At 35.5% G+C, this 18,772-nt stretch overlaps 1 protein-coding gene across 1 annotated transcript; it reads left to right on the top strand.

The window, feature by feature from the left end:
• Positions 1 to 949: 949 nt before the first annotated feature.
• On the top strand, positions 950 to 1,468 carry LOC114527689. The gene has a single exon (XM_028549396.1). It carries the CDS (start codon positions 950 to 952, stop codon positions 1,466 to 1,468), a length of 519 nt encoding a protein of 172 aa, XP_028405197.1.
• Positions 1,469 to 18,772: the final 17,304 nt, after the last annotated feature.

Genomic DNA, 18,772 nt, shown 5'->3' on the forward strand with positions numbered 1-18,772 from the left:
GCACACGCAAGGCTTTAGTCGACCGACTAAAATCGTACGACAAAAAATGGCATCTTGTGCGCCAGGCTTATTGAGAAACACAATTTCACACAGTTGTTACTGGAGATCTGGGTATCAAGTTTATAGCAAATATTGTAATACAATTGAGGGATGTTAATTTGTAAAGAGTGTTCACAATGCTCAGAAAACGTTATCGATCGTAAGAAATGTTCGTATTTGTCAACTTTAGATGCCTCAGAAGTAGATTTGCATTGCATGTTGCAATGGCAAGGAAAGTTGGGTACTGTTACACAGTCATAATGCAGTCATATTTGGAAGGTAGATGTAGTAAGGACGTTCGGTACTTAGTCTTAAACGAATTCAATCATCATTGAAGCATCATTTAAATCACTTAAAAAAGACCCCAATTGGCTTCCGTTATGATGCATGTTGGAGGGAAAGAAGGGTTAAAATTGTGACGGGTTGGGTATAACAAAGTTACCGGCTTGATGAATACTGCTTGTCCTATAGCAAACTGAACGAGCACAGAGCTTACATGACCATAATTATAGCGTGTTATCGATCTGACCAGAGTAAGTAATTGTTCGTCAAAAAGAAACTGCATGCATGCAGTCATTCATAAATAAATGATAATGGAGGTTGATTTTGGACCGACAATATTAGGTAACCAGCTTAACTACCGCTTATTGTGTTGCTTATAATTTGAAGACTTCGCTCTTGTTTCATTTCACGAAACACCGCCGGTGTTAATGTTTACAGCAGCTTAGCCAGCCTATCGAAATCAACAGCCAGGCTACGACATGTTTTTGCTAATGTTTTTGCCCCATTTCCAAGAAAAAGACTATAAACAACTTTTAAATATGCATATGCCACACGTACGTACGTAGCCATGCAAATAGACTTGAAACCAAGTCGGGAAGGAACGCGTTATTGAACTCTCGTATAAAAAATGCCCTGGAGTGAAGCTCAGAGAAATAGGTTAGCTGCAGAGAAAAGTGTGCTGGATCATTTCTTTCCTGGCAGTGTGAAATGGATTGATCCAACTGGCGATACAAAAGTGGAGATAAATTTGAAAACCAACAACGACAACGAATACACTCTCAGGGTTTACATCGGCGATTTTCCAAATTCGATTCCTGATATGGTCGTCATATCCTCGCCAAAACCCATGCCTGATTGGGGGTTTTTGGCGCACACTTTAGGAAAACGTGACGGGTATTTGCAAATTTGCCACTATCACCCCAGCCAATGGACGGATCGTTCGTCGCTGTATGAAGTCATTATGAAAGGAAGAGTTTGGCTCGAAGCCTACGAAGGTCATTTGAGAACAGGGAAACCTATGAGTTATTTCCTTCGAGAAATGGGTGCTAGCGAAAGTTTTCCATCTTCGCCAGAAAGTTCGAGTTCCTTGCCGAATCTAACCAGTAGAACAGAGAGTAGTATTTACAGTAGTTGCGTATGTCAGTGAGATGAATCATGAATAATTCTAGAAGACTGTTGCGAGGCTAACTGTTTTGCCTTCGAGACAAAATGTACACAAATAAATGAAAGACACTCCTTAATTGTTGAGCCAACCGACGTTGCCGACTTAAACAACGACAGTCGCACACGGCACACTCTTAATATACAGTTATGCGATAGCTCTGACATTTTAGCTAGTATAGTAGTAAACAAATAATGTCTTGATGTATATTGCCAAAAGGCAATTGTAACATTATAGCTCTCGTTCGTTGTCATGATATATTTCTGTCTGATATATTGCACGACAGCCTGATGGCTTCTGTACAACGACATTGTATAATGTCGAATTCACAGTTTGGGTTACAAAGTTTGGTTTAATTTGGGTTGCACATCACGTACTAATGGCAATATCTCGAAATTTGAAAGTATTTTACTGTTAACATTGCATCTTGATTTTTCAAAATGAAAGTCCAATTTATTCATTGCACCGAAATAGTCTCGATTGTTCAACGAGGACAAAGCTGTTGATAAGCCATTTACAGAAGTGCCTACGTTATAAAGTTTTCAAGCGTGTAAAATAAAGTACATTTTGTCCTCCATGTTTCCCACATTGCATCGCGACAATGTTCAACGAGCGACATAAACCTGACGTAAGCACACATACAAGTTCTATAGATGATTCTAAATGGACCTAAGGTCCCTAAACAAACATAATTATATTCTAGATACAGCAGAGCTTTTTATTGATTGTTTTATCTTAAAATAACAAAAATACAAACACGTATCTATACATAAACAAAAGTTATATCCTTGTGTTGTAAACCTGGATTGTTAGAGAAGATTAATTGTAAGTTATTTAACAATTTTGTGACTTAGTTATCTCCACTGACATTCTCATCTTCGCGACGATTTCCCAACGCTCAAAATATTAGAATGTATGCAGTATCAGTATCAGTATCAGTATCACTTTCACTTTGCATGAGACTGAATTTGATACATTTTGCAAAAGCTGCATGCATGGTGGTGACTTATCTCGACGAGAACTATTAAACTGTCGCTGTTTTTGCAATACAAAATATCGCCTCAGTTTAAAAGTATATCGCCTCATTTATTGATAAATGATTTATCTATAAGCCAGATCACGTTTTTATACCGCAATACCCAAATATTTAAATAGGACAGGCTTTCTAAGAACAAAAAACAGAGACCATTTTACACAGCAAGGAAAGAAATCATCCAGCACGCTCTTCTCTGCAGCTAACCTATTCCTTTAAATTTCATTCAAAGGCATGTTGTGTAACCAGAGATAAAATGGATGAAGAAACACACTTTGGTAATATGTATACACCAAATTATAATGGCATCAGCTCGTATACAGCAGGGGTTATTCAACATTTCCTAATTCCAGCCTCGTACCCAGGCGCTTTAATAGTAGAATATATAACGTTGCATTCAGTTATTGTATAGTCCTAATTCCTAGTATCCGTTTTCCTAGTATCCTAGTATTGAGATAGGGGGAAGGGGTGTCAACATTGAGATAGGGGGAAGGGGTGTCAAGATTAAAAACGCATGGTGGCACATATTATATTGCATGAGATTGCAGATCTCGCAGATATGAATAACCGCATGCCTGTTTAAATAACGCAGCCAAATAAATCACTGTCTACCTGGAATAGTCATTGGCACCTACACCGAATAATTAACAAATTCATCAGTGTACGTAAGGGCCAGGCCTTATAATATGTACTGTTTTCGACATTTTCGTTTTAAGTTCAGCCATATATGGATATGAAAATTAAGACCAGCACTCGTCAAGGATGATGAATATCATAATTGGAAAAGGCCGAGTAACATGCCGTTTTTCAACGTGGCACTGAAAATCTTTACATTAAAACAAACATTGCCACGTTCAGGCTCCCCGCAGTTATATTTAATTAACTTGTTTCATGTTTTCCATTTGCCATGAAAAATTGAACAATTCAGATGCAATATCAATATGCAAACAAGAAAAACCACAAGCCATATTTTTTTGCGCGAAGCGAATTTCTTCTTTTGTGTAATCGCATGTCGAACTTATTACCCTTCAATTTTGGGAAAAACAATTATATTATAATAACTACAGTAAAACACACAATTTGATTGGTCAATAGGATCAGGTAATCCTGCACGAGGAATTTAAAATGCACTCGCGGGATTTTCGCGGGATTCTCAAAATATTGTTGTTTTACTGTAGTTATTTTATAAAACAATTACAAAATGTTTTCCGTGTCATCCATGCACTCGGGATGCTGCTCGACTTTCGGGAAGCGGAAAATGCAGCTCGTGTTTTTTTTACGCTTTCCAAAAGTCTCGCAACATCCCTCGTGCTTGGATCATTTAATGTATTCGTACAATAAAAAATTATTTCCCCCTGTGACTGCATGCATGGAGAATGATTGCAGTTTATAAAATTTCACATGAACGAAGATTTAATTGCAAAATTCTACGTATAAATTGGACCTGATGAGTCACTGAAGGCACAGTATAAAGTGAATGGCTCCTGACCTAGCACTCAACCAAGGCCACGACAAGTAAGGTTAGTATAGCTAGGTCTTTATCATATTCGAAAACTAAAATATTTTTGAAGTCTATAATATAAAATACCTTTGTATTTTAAACTGTGAATCGCGTTTTGTGTTTTCTATTGATATAAATTACGCCTGATAACCCGACTGCATATTATAGTCTAGCGAATTTATTATTTTTGCTTGGCCTGAAGTAGTAAACTTTAAAGGTGAAAATGTGCTCAAATTTAAGATGTTTTTTATCATCATATCATGCAGCACAATTACAAAAAGAAAAGTTCTAATATTAGGAAAAAGTTTTAATATTCAGTCGCACAAACAGCTAGCTATAAACAAATGCTACCATGGAAACTCTTTTTTGAGGATGACAGGTCTTAAACTTCTTGAAGTACACATATACGATGCGCAGTAAATTCCGTAGATCCTTTTAAATAGAAAAACAACTTTGGATAAACAATTCACAAAAACTAGGATAATTCACGGGACTGTTTGAGATGTTAAAAAAAGCGAAATGTGCGAATTTTGAGAATTATATGAGTAATATTTTACCTTTTTTTCATGGAAAACGGATAATCGAAGAAGTGGAAACTAATAAACAGAGGTGAATTTTTTTAAACCCAAAGGCATAACGTAAGCTTGCATCGACTCGTGCGCTCATGATCATCGCATAAAAATAAAATATAAGCTCCACATGCTTCTGCCAGGTGCATGGGGTTATGGAATCTTTAAACCGGTCTTACAGCGTCTTCGATTCAGATCGAAAATAACCATAGGACAGATTGAATGTGCAAAATACAAATCAGTGAAGTATAGAAAAGAATTTAGGGAATTTCAATTTCTAATTTGAACTCGCAGAATTTGCCAATGCCAACAGCTCGTTTGGTACCACAGTGAAACTGTCAAAGAAAGGTGGAATTGTTATTCTAAACGGCGTAAAGTTAATACCTAATATTCGACCATGTAAAGTTATTCCATGCAGCACAGCTTTTATTATTTCTGCATGCATGTACGTTTCTGTTAGCTTTTCTGCATATTTTGATAACACAATATTAAGCTAGGTTTCAAAGCTACCTTCAATGAATCTTTAAACCAGTTTAAACAGGTTAATCAAACACATCCAGTTGCGGAAAAAAAGTGCGTCAAAATAGAAATCAGTGAAGTATAGAGAAATATTTAGTGTGTTATAAAGAGCAATAAACAGGAAAGGTTAGTGAAAGTGTGAAAGCTGTGAGGTGAACTCACGCGGCCACGGACCACTATGTCTATAGCTGTTGTGTTTATATATGATATAAAATGACGATAACAATCATGATAGGCAAAAGCCAATGTATTACATGGGTTTGACATGATAAAGAATAAAAGTTAACACATTTAGGGCTACAACACATGTCATGTTACTTGCATGAAGTATCAAAATAACTAAAAACCATTTGACTATATACTCGTTAACTGATAGCTAAAAATCACCATGAGTCATCATATATGTGTTTTTTTTAATCTGAACTATATACTCCTCAAACAAGTCAAAAGCATATTTCATTTTTAGGCTGTGATGTGGATGTTGTGTTTTTCTAGTGCATGACAACATTAACGACAAAATTTGTAGACAAGAAAATTTCCTTAGAAATACATTATGTCGTGATAGACTCCGCTTATTAATAACAAAAAACAACGTATTAGATGCTTCGTGGATTTATTACACAGCTAGCGAGTGTCATATTTCAAAACACACAACTTCGTACTCCCATATATTATTCCTTTATGATAGCAATACAGTAGTTCCCTCTAACTCGAACTCGCTTAACTGGAACTCCTCGCTAACTCGTAGTTTTGCTTGGTGTTAGTATTATATGTCGTGTGTGCCTACATATTGAGAGTTTCTAGTGACAATGTTCACGCTAAAATTAAACACGCAAACGTCTTTAGAAATATTCTATGTTGTACAGATTTCGATTTCGACAACTGCTTGTGATCAACGAAATCGGGCTAAGTACAATTCCTGGTATGCCAGAGCAGTCAGTGATTTTCTGATTTACATGTATGCATCTTTACGTTTCACGCGAAGTTTAATAATTTCAACATTTTTTTGTTTCGGGTCTGTAATACCAAAAGAATGCGTTCAGGAATGCTCGGATTTCCTCCTGTAGTAACACTGGATCAACAAGAGATGATCCTTACTGGACCTCTAGGAAGAACAGTTTAGAACTGATAGAGCTATCCAGTATAAATAAAGTTAGTTTAGTTTAAATTTCTTCCTGTAGTAACACTGGATCAATAAGAGATGATCCTTACTGCATGGACATCTAGGAAGAACAGTTCAGAACTGATAGAGCTACTCAGTATAAATAAAGTTAGTTTAGTTTAGGTTTCTCCTGTAGCAACACTGAATCAATTGATAAGAGATGGTCCTTATATTTACTGGAGCCCTCACCTATAGGAAATTCGCGCAATGTGACAAGATTGACGAAATAATAGGGGGATATAAAATGTTCAGGATATAAAATGTAGTTTTGATTTATAAGAGTGATGTATAATAATTCTCTTTGATTCAATTCACTTTGTGGTGACAAACACAGAAAGACGAAAATACCTGTATGATCAGTCATAATTTACGTAGCATCGTTTATCATGTATTCAGAGGGGATGGACATGCATATAATTCACAAATAAGCTGGCAAAGCGTACTGGGATTGCGAATTATTTTTCCTTTTACAGGTTTGAACCTGTTTTTACATACATTCTATGACCAAATATATGGACAAAAAGGTTGACATTCCGCCCCTGCCCTTTACCAAAAAAAACATTTCTATATACCTTTGTAAAGAGTATATGTACTAAGCTAATAAGGGGCTAACCGCCTGGCAAACAACACATGACTTGACAACACAGAATTTCCTAATACAAACAGGTGCAACTGCTGCAATGAAAACTTTCAAAAGTAAGAGTGAAGATAGAGAAGAATTGAGCATATCAACAGTAGCGAAAAACGAGCAAGCAATTGACTCTGATCGCAATAGAAAGGTTGGTAAAGCTATGATTTATCTAAGTAATTTTGCCCATCAGTAAATTTAGCATCATTCCTGAGTTATGATGACCAAAACAAGCCGACTTCAACTTCAGTTTTTTTTACCCACTGACTGGGAAGACCTAAACTAACTTTATTTATACACAGCGGCGGATCTAAGATTTTTCAAACATAAGTCCAGATTGGGAAATTTTGAGAAAATTTTTCAAATCGGCAAATCGGAATTTTGATTAGTTCGGCTCATTTTAGAGATCATAACAATTCCCAGGAAAGACATATTAAACTCCGCTTATTAATAACAAAAACAACGTATTAGATGCTTCGTGGATTTATTGATACAGCTAGCGAGGGTCATATTTCAAAAAACACAACTTCGTACTCCCATATATTATCCCCTTATGATAGCAATACACAGTAGTCCCCCTCTAACTCGAACTCGCTTAACTCGAACTCCTCGCTAACTCGAACTAAATCCAATTCCCCTTGAATTTCACAGTGTTTTTTATAATAATTTACTCCGCTTAACTCGAACTCGCTTAACTCGAACTCCTCGCTAATTCGAACAACTTTTGTTTTCCCTTGGTCAAATATATCCGTTAACTCTAACTTTGGTTTCGAATCATAGATCAGCAAACTTTAAAATGTGAGAAGATAGCATTTTGACAGCTGGAATCTATCGAAATAACAACAAGTTAATTAATGAAAATGTATAATTGATTTCAGAATTTCAAAAGATTTTCTGTAGTGCCACGGTCGTTATTGATCTAATTTTTTTAGTTCCTTTTGTATTCTTTCGATCTTTTTTAATTTTAAAACGTCGTTCACTCTCGGTGACCATTCATATTGGCAGGCCTGATATCTCTTGAAGAATGATTTGATTGAATTTTATACCTTATTATAACATGTATAAAATGAACAGTATAAAATGTAGTTTTGATTAAAAAGAATAATGTATAATAATTATCTTTAATTCAATTCACTTTGTGGTAACAAACACAGAAAGACGAAAATACCTGCATGTATGATCATAATTTACGTAGCATCGTTTATCATGTATTCAGAGGGGATGGACATGCAAATAATTCAGAAATAAACTGGCAAAGCCTACTGGGATTGCAAATTCTTTTTCCTTTTACAGGTTTGAACCTGTTTTTACATACATTCTATGACCAAATATATGGACAAAAGGGTTGACATTCCGCCCCTGCCCTTTACCAAAAAAAACATTTCTATATACCTTTGTAAAGAGTATATTTTCTAAGCTAATAAGAGGCTAACCGCCTGGCAAACAACACATGACTTGACAACACAGAATTTCCTAATACAAACAGGTGCAACTGCTGCAATGAAAACTTTCAAAAGTAAGGGTAAAAATTAGAGAAGAATTGAGCATATCAATAGTAGTGAAAAACGAGCAAGCAATTGACTCTGATCGCAATAGAAAGGTTGGTAAAGCTATGATTTATCTAAGTAATTTCTGCCCATGAGTTAATTTAGCATCATTCCTAAGTTATGATGACCAAAACAAACCGACTTCAACTTCAGTCTTTTTTACCCACGGTATTATTATAATAGCGTTTTTTGATATTTTAAACTGTAAAGCTCGCGTGCATGTTGAGGGATTTTTCACGGACAAAGTTTACGTAATGCACGCTTAGTGCGGACTGCGGAGACCTAAACTAACTTTATTTATACACAGAGGCGGATCTAGTATTTTTAGAAAAAAAAGTCCAGATTGCCAAATTTTGAGAAAATTTTTCAAATCGGCAAATCGGAATTTTGATTAATTCGGCTCATTTTAGGGATCATCACAATGCCCAGGAAAGACATACTAGACTCCGCTTATTAATAACAAAAAACAACGTATCAGATGCCTCGTGCCTCTTGGATTTATTAACACAGCTAGCGAGTGTCATATTTCAAAACACACAACTTCGTACTCCCATATATTATCCCCTTATGATAGCAATACAGTAATCCCCCCCTAACTCGAACTCGCTTAACTCGAACTCCTCGCTAATTCGAAAAACTTTTGTTTTGCCTTGCTCAAATATATCCGTTAACTCTAACTTTGGTTTCGAATCATAGATCAGCAAACTTTAAAATGTGAGAAGATAGCATTTTGACAACTGCAAACTATCGAAATAACAACAAGTTAATGAAAATGTATGATTGATTTCAAAATTTTAAAAGATTTTCTGTAGTGCCACGGTCTTAAGATTATATATAGCTACTTTGGTAAAAACCTTGGATTTTTTAGAACAATAAATAGATTTTTGCTTGTCCGGAGCAAATTGTGCAAAGTTTGATTCTATAATTATATACAACTGACTATTTGGCACCCAACGGGATAATGGCGCGGCGTACCAGCTTGTTTCAACCTGTTTCTGCTCGTGTATTTGTAACGTGTACCTGTTCGGTCAAGTTCCTTGGCTATAATAGAGTTACAACCGCGTTTGTAAAATGTTATTTACCGACTATTGACGAGTATTGTAGATAGCTTGTATTGCTGATGTTATAAAATGATATAAAAACGAAACTAATTATGGCAACACAGACACAATGATCGGCAGTATCACTTTCACTTTGAGATTGCATGAATTCCATACGTTTTGCACAAGGTGGTGATAAGATAACACAAAATATCGCCTCATTTTAAAAGTATATTGCCTCATTTATTGGATTTGCTTAACTTAATAAGCTTTTTCAGGCTCGATTTCAAAAATATTTTTATACAATACCTAAATAATAGAACAAGAATAATTCTGGAATAATTAACATTCTCAGGTAAATATCATGCAAGTATATACATAAATACAACAAAAATAAATACATCGCGCAGTCTTTTTCTCTAGAGAGGGTAGCACATTGTAGCTAGACCGCGTCAATATTTAGGTTTCTATGTCTTTAATTCCGCATGGGGCAATATATATTCATCGTTAAAATTAATATAGTATAGAAAAAAATTTAGGGAATTTCAATTTCAATTTCTAATTTGAACTCACAGAATTTGTTAATGCCAATAGCTCGTTTGGTATACAACAGTGAAACTGTATAAGAAAGGTGGAATTGTTATTCTCAAACGGCGTAAAGTTAATACCTAATATTCGACCATGTAAATTTATTCCAGCACAGCTTTAATTATTTCTGTACGTTTCTGTTAGCTTTTCTGTATATTTTGATAACACAATATTAAACCAGTTTAAACAGGTGAATTAAACACATCCAGTCGCGGCAAAAAAGTGCGTCAAAATAGAAATCAGTGAAGTATAGAGTATAATTTAATGAATTTAAAGAGTTTCGTTTCATCTCGTTTCATTTTTAGACTGTAATGTGGATATTGTGGAATTGTTAGTTAGTTTTACAGGTTTAAACCTGTTTTTGTATACATATACATAAATTCCATCGCCAAATATAGACAAAACGAATAGGATAATCATCCCCCCCTGCAATTTACCAAAAAAGCATTTCCATATTACCCGTGGAAAGTAATAATGGGCTAACCGCCTAACATACAACATATGACTTGACATAACACACAGAAATTTCTAATATTAACAGGCGCAACTGCTGTCCTGAAACTTGCGAAATAAAAGTGGAAGTAATAAAAGAAGAATTGTTTAACAACGAGCAAGCAACTTTTAATTAGCCACGGCAGGAAGGTTGGTAACCAATGCTTTATTTAAGTAATTTCTGTCCATTAATTAATTTAGAATAATTCGTGCACGAGTTATGATGCGCATTCAAGACCAAAACGTTAAATCGACTATATAACTTCAGACTGCTTATTTTCCTTTTTATATTTTCAACTGTAAAGCTTGTGTTGAGATTTTTCAGGGACAGAGTTTAGGTACTGCACGATTAGTGCAGGCTGCATGCAGAGACCTATATTGTACTGGATAGTTCTGTTCTTCCTGTTCTTCCTAGAGGTCCAGTAAGGATCATCTCTTATTGATCCAGTGTTACTACAGGAGGAAACCTAAACTAAACTAACTTTATCAGTTCTAAACTGTTCTTCCTAGAGGTCCAGTAAGGATCATCTCTTATTGATCCAGTGTTACTACAGGAAGAAACCTAAACTAAACTAACTTTATTTATACTGGATAGCTCTATCAGTTCTAAACTGTTCTTCCTAGAGGTCCAGTAAGGATCGTCTCTTATTGATCCAGTGTTACTACAGGAGGAAACCTAAACTACTTTTATATTACTATATAACTACTTGAAACAAAAAAATTAAGACGGTTTTACTTCTGTTCTATATGTAGATCAATTTACAGTTTAATTATTCATCTATGCATGAATAAATGGAATTATTATATACACAAGCGCCAGGTATGAGGTATGCTGCAATTTCATTGGTTGGCTACTAGACAGATATTAGCTCATATCTGTCTAGTAGAGAAAGTAAACAAAATGGCGGAAAGATTTGGGGAGTTGAGTGAAATAGAAATCCAAGCCTAGTTGATAATAGCACACCAAAATGCACCGAAAGGGCGACAAAGTTTGTGTATATAATAAAACAGTTATATCAGCTCATATACGACTCGAGTTCGCAGAATAACTGTTAAATATTACTCAACTACATCTTGAGTAAAGCTAAAAATTTACTCAAAACGGAGTAAACGAAGAATGTGCTCTGAAATTAGTCACAATGCATATTATGAAATTGAAATTAATCCTAAACTAAATATTCAGTAATTTATAAAATGCGAAATTCTATAAGGAAGGCTGTATGTATTGACCAATATGAGAAAAGCGTTGATAAATCCCCTCAGAGGCAAAAAAACAAAATGTATTCCGAAAGAAAGTAATCCGTTTGAAGAACAGAAACTGAGGACTCACTCAAACTCACACTCACTGAGGGTGACATAGTAATTGTGCAATCATTCATCAATGAGATATATCAATCTTGTTTTCACGGTCGTTCACGCTGTTTCAATTTTGAAATTCAATAAAAACCGCTACAAATTGGAAGCCAGGATTTCTGATTTGAGCCTTTGTTTGTTTCCTCGCCAGAGGAATCGCGGGCTCGGGGAACGAGATTGTGAGATATACGACTGCGAGGTCGGGATAGAAAAATATTTTCCCTTTCCCCATGGCCTGTACCATGGAAGCTTTTTCAAATTATAACGATATGCAGGCCGTTATTCCGCTACTTGCAAGCGTTTGAAACAAAGCGATATATATATAGACAAACCGGCCGGGCGCTTCGTAGTCCTGATTGGAGACACGTCAATCATCATGCACAGAACACTACAGACACAGCGGTAAACTGTCAAAGGAGAAGTGAACGCTTAAAAGATTCATCCATATAATGAAGAGAGTGTGCTCATCAGCATTGTGGTCAATAAAAAGGTTAGTGATAGCTATAGTATAGCTAGATTTATATCTAACAACTTTCCCTTTGGTGCACAAAGGAAGCGAGGGGAAACGTATAATATATAAATATATAAAAATATATATATATATATATATAATAATTATATAAATATTAATATATATATAATATATATATTTATATATACACCCATTTGCAAAAACGTTGGCCGCAGATAGATAGATAGATAGATACTCGAAGTCTATATATATATGAAATATATATATATTATATATATAAAACAAAAATGACAAACTGGTTTATTCCATTAAAACTTTATTACGACAAATTTGTTTCGTATGGCAAGCAAAGCTTACCACACTCGTCAGGTAACAACCACGAGTGTGGTAAGCTTTGCTTGCCATACGAAACAAATTTGTCGTAATAAAGTTTTAATGGAATAAACCAGTTTGTCATTCTTGTTATTAACCGCTCTACCATACGGTTTGAGCACTCTATACCTACATGATTTCGAACTGGATACTTGTTATCTTCATACTGATTTATATTTATATATATATTATATATATTATAATATATATATATATATATATATATATATATATATATATATAAATTTAACGTATTAGCATAAATAACAGGCGGAGGAGGAAGGGGAACGTTATTTGATTTGCTGTACAATGAAAGCCATAAATGCAAGCGGCAAACCAGGACTTCTGAAGCTAAACAAATTTGGGAAACCACTGTTTATTAAGCCTCTGTATCAAAGAAAGAAATTCGTGTATTCTTTTAAACCTAGCTGGATAAGATGCAGTTGAAATATACGATTCGTTAAGCTTCAACGAAGACTAAGATAGAGATGATCTAGAGTTCTAGACAGTGTCCTGCGTTTGGGAAAACCTGTCATAATTGCAATAAAATCATTTTGCCAGAGCATGTCTCGTTGGTAAAAGGAACCAGAAAAGAATGACAATTCTCTTGATGTCCTAAAGAAAAAGTTATTTACTGGCACTGTTACTACAGTTGAAATTCCAACAAGGCAGTAAATGAAAAAAGATAAGTGTGACGTGTTACCACGAAGAACTTTCAACAAAATCAACCAAGGCTGGGGGGAAATCACTCTCCGCAAGGTAAAAAGGTATCTTCTTATGGTGGATTTCGAACTTGACTATAGAACCACCACCTTAAAGAGTATAACCTCCAAGTCAGTTATTTGAAAAATGAAATTTCAGATAGCGAGACATGGTATCTTTGAAAAGTTCATCACAGATAATGGTCCTCAGTTTAGAAGCCAGGGGCCAGTTGTTCAAAGCTAGGTTAGTGCTAACCCTGGGTTAAATTTTAATCCAGTGTTTTAGTTTATGTGCTTCTGCACGACTGTTCGTTTTAAAACTTCAGAAAATATTACTTCTATCGGTTCAGAATATATTTATGATAAAACATATTCAACTTTACAAAAAAGCGATTGAAAAAATAATGTAAAAACTTGCTTTAACCTAAGGTTTAGGTAACCGCCTTTTGAACAACCGGCCCCAGGAGTTCCACAGTTTTTTGGTGAAGTACAAGTTCCGTCATGTCACTAGCTTGCCTGGTTACCCAAAGAGTAACGGAACGGCAGAACGAGCTGTTCAAACCGCTTAATTAATTATGAAGAAGGCTAAGGAAGACGATACGGATCCTTATTTGGGACTATTCAATTTTAGAAACACACCAAAAGTTGTAACAATTGGTAGTCCGGTGCAAAGATTTACGGGAAGAAGAACGAAACTTACGAAAGAAGAAACTCTACTGCCTGTCGGAGTTGAACAGGCGTACAGGTGTCTGAGGACGCTTGTTGGAGTTCCAACCCATGAATCCAGTTCCAAACTTCCAGTTCAAGAGCGTTTAGGGCAGAAAAAGGGTGCAGCAGAACTGCAGAAGACGTTTTATGATAGAAGTGCGAGGCCACTGGACGTGTTGAAGAGAGGGGATGTTGTGCGTATTTAGACTGACAAAGGATTTCAAAAGAAGGGAGTTATTGTGCAACGCTTACCACAGCCACGAGTAGTTTTTGGACAAGTCGAACAAAGTTTAGTGTCGACGTAATATGAGTCACCTGTTAAAAACAAGTGAAAATTCGAAAGAGAAAAACAGATTGAGAACAAAAGAGAAGTTGCAGATTGATATCCACGTGATATGGACGTATTTTGTCAAAACATCCATGCAGCTTTTGAGATTTATCTATGACTATGCAATTTGAATATTAACTTTATTTAGTGTATATATGCATGCTTTTGGCTAGTTAGGAATTTTCTCTATCCAATGAACCGTTTGTTAAAGACAGAAAAAAAATACCGAAAATAAAAGAATGTGAAACGTTTTGTAAGGTTTATGGGGAGTAAATATACCAAGCCTGGTGCATTACAAAAGCTAAAGGGTGTCTGTAACTAAATGTCGCTACCACATGAAGTCATTCCAAACGACCGTTTATTAGATTTGATGTTGGGTAGCGTGTGTTGATAGGTTTAGAGCAACTAACGGTGCGTATAGTTGCTGTGACTGTTGACGCATTAAAGTACATAATGTGTTCCTTGACCCTGGGTCACGAATATCGTTAAGGTTCCCATTGTGAAATACGCGTAAACACACGTTAAAGTCTGAATTCTTTTCTATACCGCTTTTGAAGGACTTAGTGAATAAATTAGTTACAAATGAAACGAAGCTATTTTGCCCAGATATTAATCAGTATTGTGAGACAAGCTGTATGAAAAATTGCACCGTGCAACAGGCAGGGCATTAAAAAATGTCTCTTACGCCATTCATCACTACATTGTTGGGCTATTTGTTATTTTAAGATATGTAGTAAATCAGGTTCTGCAGTGTCAAACTTGACCATGAATATTGGGTATAGTGTGGTGGTATATGCATAATATATATAATAAATAAAAAATCTACCGAAAATAAAATAAAAATGCGTATGAAATATTTTTCATATATTATGCATGAATATTTCGAACAAATGTACTGAGAATGCGCCGGAATGTGCTAATGCTTTTTTTCGATCCAACAGATGGCAAAGGCTGATATAAAAGATGCGATTGAAGAAACTACTCCCGTTATGGATGATGAAATTGAAACGATGTTACTTTCTATAACAAGTATCTGCACGACTCTAACTCAGGCCCCATCCACCGTTACAACATCATTGGGCCATTTGTTACATATTTCCGCAGGACAGGATTTCAGTTTAAAGGAATTTTGCCCAAATGCAAAGTTCGAATATATCAAGTTTCCAGATTCCTTCCGCGCATGTCTAGTTCAGATTTCCAATGGCGTCTGCGATGCGTTTGATGCAGCACACAGGAGCATGAAGCGTATTTCCATGAAATCTGAACACATTGTTGCGGATGCGAAAGCAGCTATGGAATTAATGGAGAAAGGCACTCGTCAGGAATGGAAAATCGCCCTGCATCGTCTTCAGAAGGCTAAGGACAGTTGCCAGGAATGCGTGAAAGCAGCCGCATCCATAACGGAAGAATTTGAAAAAGTCGGTACACACGAGCTTCAAGAAGCCCTCGTTGGAACGAAAGGAGGAACCGACTTTGAAGAAGAGTCAACAAGAAATAAAATTGAGGAAGCTCGTAAAGAGATGGAACGGATAACTGAGAGTGAAAAAAATCTGGACGAAAAGTGGGATGAGGCGAGAAAAGAATACGAAGATGCAGCCGCAGCTCCTCTATCACCTTGGAAAATTATGTTTTGTAAATTCATCGATACTGTGACAAAACTCGCAATCGATCTCGCAGTAGTATCATTCAACGAAGCCGTGGGACCACAGATGCAGGTAAGTATAGAGTCGATTTTTGCTTCAAGACGTTTTAAACCTTTCCCAATTCCCATGTAGTTTGAACTGAATGTATATTCTAATGTCCTTGTTTAAATTGAAAATATATATTTTAGGTGTCAACGCCCAATTTAGAACTGGGAAAGCATGAAGGACCTTTTACAGAAGCACTTAAGGGCCAGTATGAAGAAAAAAAGGTATTGCATACTAAATATCATCTTAACTTATTTCTCGAAATGTAAATCGGTGGCACTAAACAGTGAATGTTATAACTAAACAGTGCATGTTATCTGAAAAACATACTTAAGTGCCAATTAATGAGAGAGTAAATCATTATACGATGCACTGTACATTACATATCGGCAATGTTGATAAACTAAACATTGTGTTCCAGAACAACATGTGTACTTCATTACACACATGTAGTAGACCAGCTAGTGTCAATGACTTACGGTAGTTTTCCACTAGAACAAAAGAAATTTTTCGCTTGGTTTTCTTTCCAATTATGGCCTATCATGCAAGGGAATCTGCTGCATGCAGTCGAATTTTCGAAATTACAAAATCCCGCGTAGTGGAAACCGCTCTGTTCTGTAAAGCCTATTCAACAAAACTCATCTTTTTAAAATTTTTTTAATCCCAACTAATAGCGGTCTATACTAGCTTTATGTAACAAAAGTCTAAATAGCCGCAAAGGGTAGTCTCATTAAAAACTATTCGTACTTCAAAATGCCCCGCTTTTCGTTCACTTCATGTAAAACTTTATGCTTTATAGTTGTTGACAAACCATGCATAGTTAGACATAACGTATATATACCTATTCAGAGAGAAAAGAAAGAACAGTTTGACGAGTGCACCACAAATCATAATGAAGCTAAACAAACGCTTAAAGAGACAAAGGAAAGCGCCTCTGAAAACCTTGAGAAATTTAATCAAAGGATCGACGACTTGAATAATATTAAACAAGTTCTGAAACATAGTATGCAGAAATTTCATTGGGTTAAAGCATTTTGGAGGGAATTGAATTTTATGTTTCAAACCTTTCATGACTTAATAGAAGAACGTATTGAAGAAAATGTGAGCAAGGCCTTAGAGTGTGGCAAAGCGATGAACGAAGAACTTCGTGATGATCAGGAAATGCCAAAGATTACGCCCAAGCAGATCATTGCGGATTCCAGAAACGCCAGGAACGTTGCTTGTATGGTAAAATGGATCTCAAGATTCTATGTTGATGTCTCAAATAAGTATTTACTGGTTGGAGTGGAAGGTTTGCAAAGTATCACTCTTTTGGAATCAAGTAGCGACCATGAAAAGATGGAGGAATTATGGAGAAAATTGGAAAAAGATGCAAAGGACGCTAAGAGGGAAATTCCAGAAATTGCTGAAAAAAGAAAAGAAGATCTGAGAATCGAGTTATCTCAACATCATTTGTAAGCACAGTTCAGATAACACGTGATGATTTAAAAAAAGTTTGAAACAGCGCAAAGAATTCACAAATAAAATAGCTACATTTAATAATTTTATAACTACGTTTGCATGGAAATTTTAAAATGTACACTCGATTTTTCTTATATTTAAATATGCATGCAATAATCGAAGATGCTCTGAGGCACAGTGACTGTATGAATGTTATTTAATCAAAGATTCCTTTGCATTACTTTATTTCAAGAACATTTAACTAAATTTTAAATAAACAATCTTTATATATGCGTGGAACCGTTTGGTAATTTTTAGCAGCATTAAGAACTTGTATATGTATATGTTGTAACCTTTTCCATAATGATAATTCATATGTATAATATAATAGTAATAATACTATCCGTGTCTATCTTTGTATTTGTTTTCAATGAAATGCAGTTGTTTTATTCCTGCGCTAAAAAGTATAACGGCGTTAATTGTGATTCGATGAGTTGAAAACTATCTAGAGACTCTTGAATCTGCGCTGTTATACATTTATATAATAACGTTAAGAATTCAAGCAATTTAATTGGTCGAGAGCCATGATCTATAAGAGGGCAGACGCACGGAATGACACCGAATTTGATGAGTCATCGCTTGTTTAATTTGTCAGCCAATCACATTTTAGCACGTGTCTCAAGCTAGTCAATAGCATTTTTTCAATGCTATAGATCATGTAGACATGATGTACGCGTGAAAAACGTTGACAATTTTCCATGTGTTGCCTGTTTAATTTTTGAATTTAGTATATAAAACAAATACCGGGTGTCCCAAAAAAGTACCTATTTTTAACTCAACATAACTTACAAACGAACTAAAGAATTACAATCAAATAATCCATATTTAGTTGAGTATATTACATATGAAGTTTGCCGGAACGAGTAGTTTCCGAGATATTCGCGTTTGAAAACACAGTAACGTTTTGAAATTTGGCCTGTTAAATTTGTTTCAACAACACCGGTTCGTAACACGTTTCTTGTAACTTATTTTTAGTTTCTCGAGAAAATTCGTTTTTACTTGTTTTTACTTGTTTAAAAAAAAATCTCGTTCCCGAGCCCGCGATTCCTCTGGCGAGGAAACAAAGGCGGATATTGGATAATCGAAAT

The sequence above is a fragment of the Dendronephthya gigantea genome, unplaced genomic scaffold (genome assembly GCF_004324835.1).
Source record: "Dendronephthya gigantea isolate DGI-Jeju-01 unplaced genomic scaffold, DenGig_1.0 000045F, whole genome shotgun sequence".
NCBI lineage: Eukaryota > Metazoa > Cnidaria > Anthozoa > Malacalcyonacea > Nephtheidae > Dendronephthya > Dendronephthya gigantea.

Coding starts and splice junctions, on each gene's coding strand:
- LOC114527689 (XM_028549396.1), top strand. CDS start 950: ATGCCCTGGAGTGAAGCTCAGAGAAATAGGTTAGCTGCAGAGAAAAGT.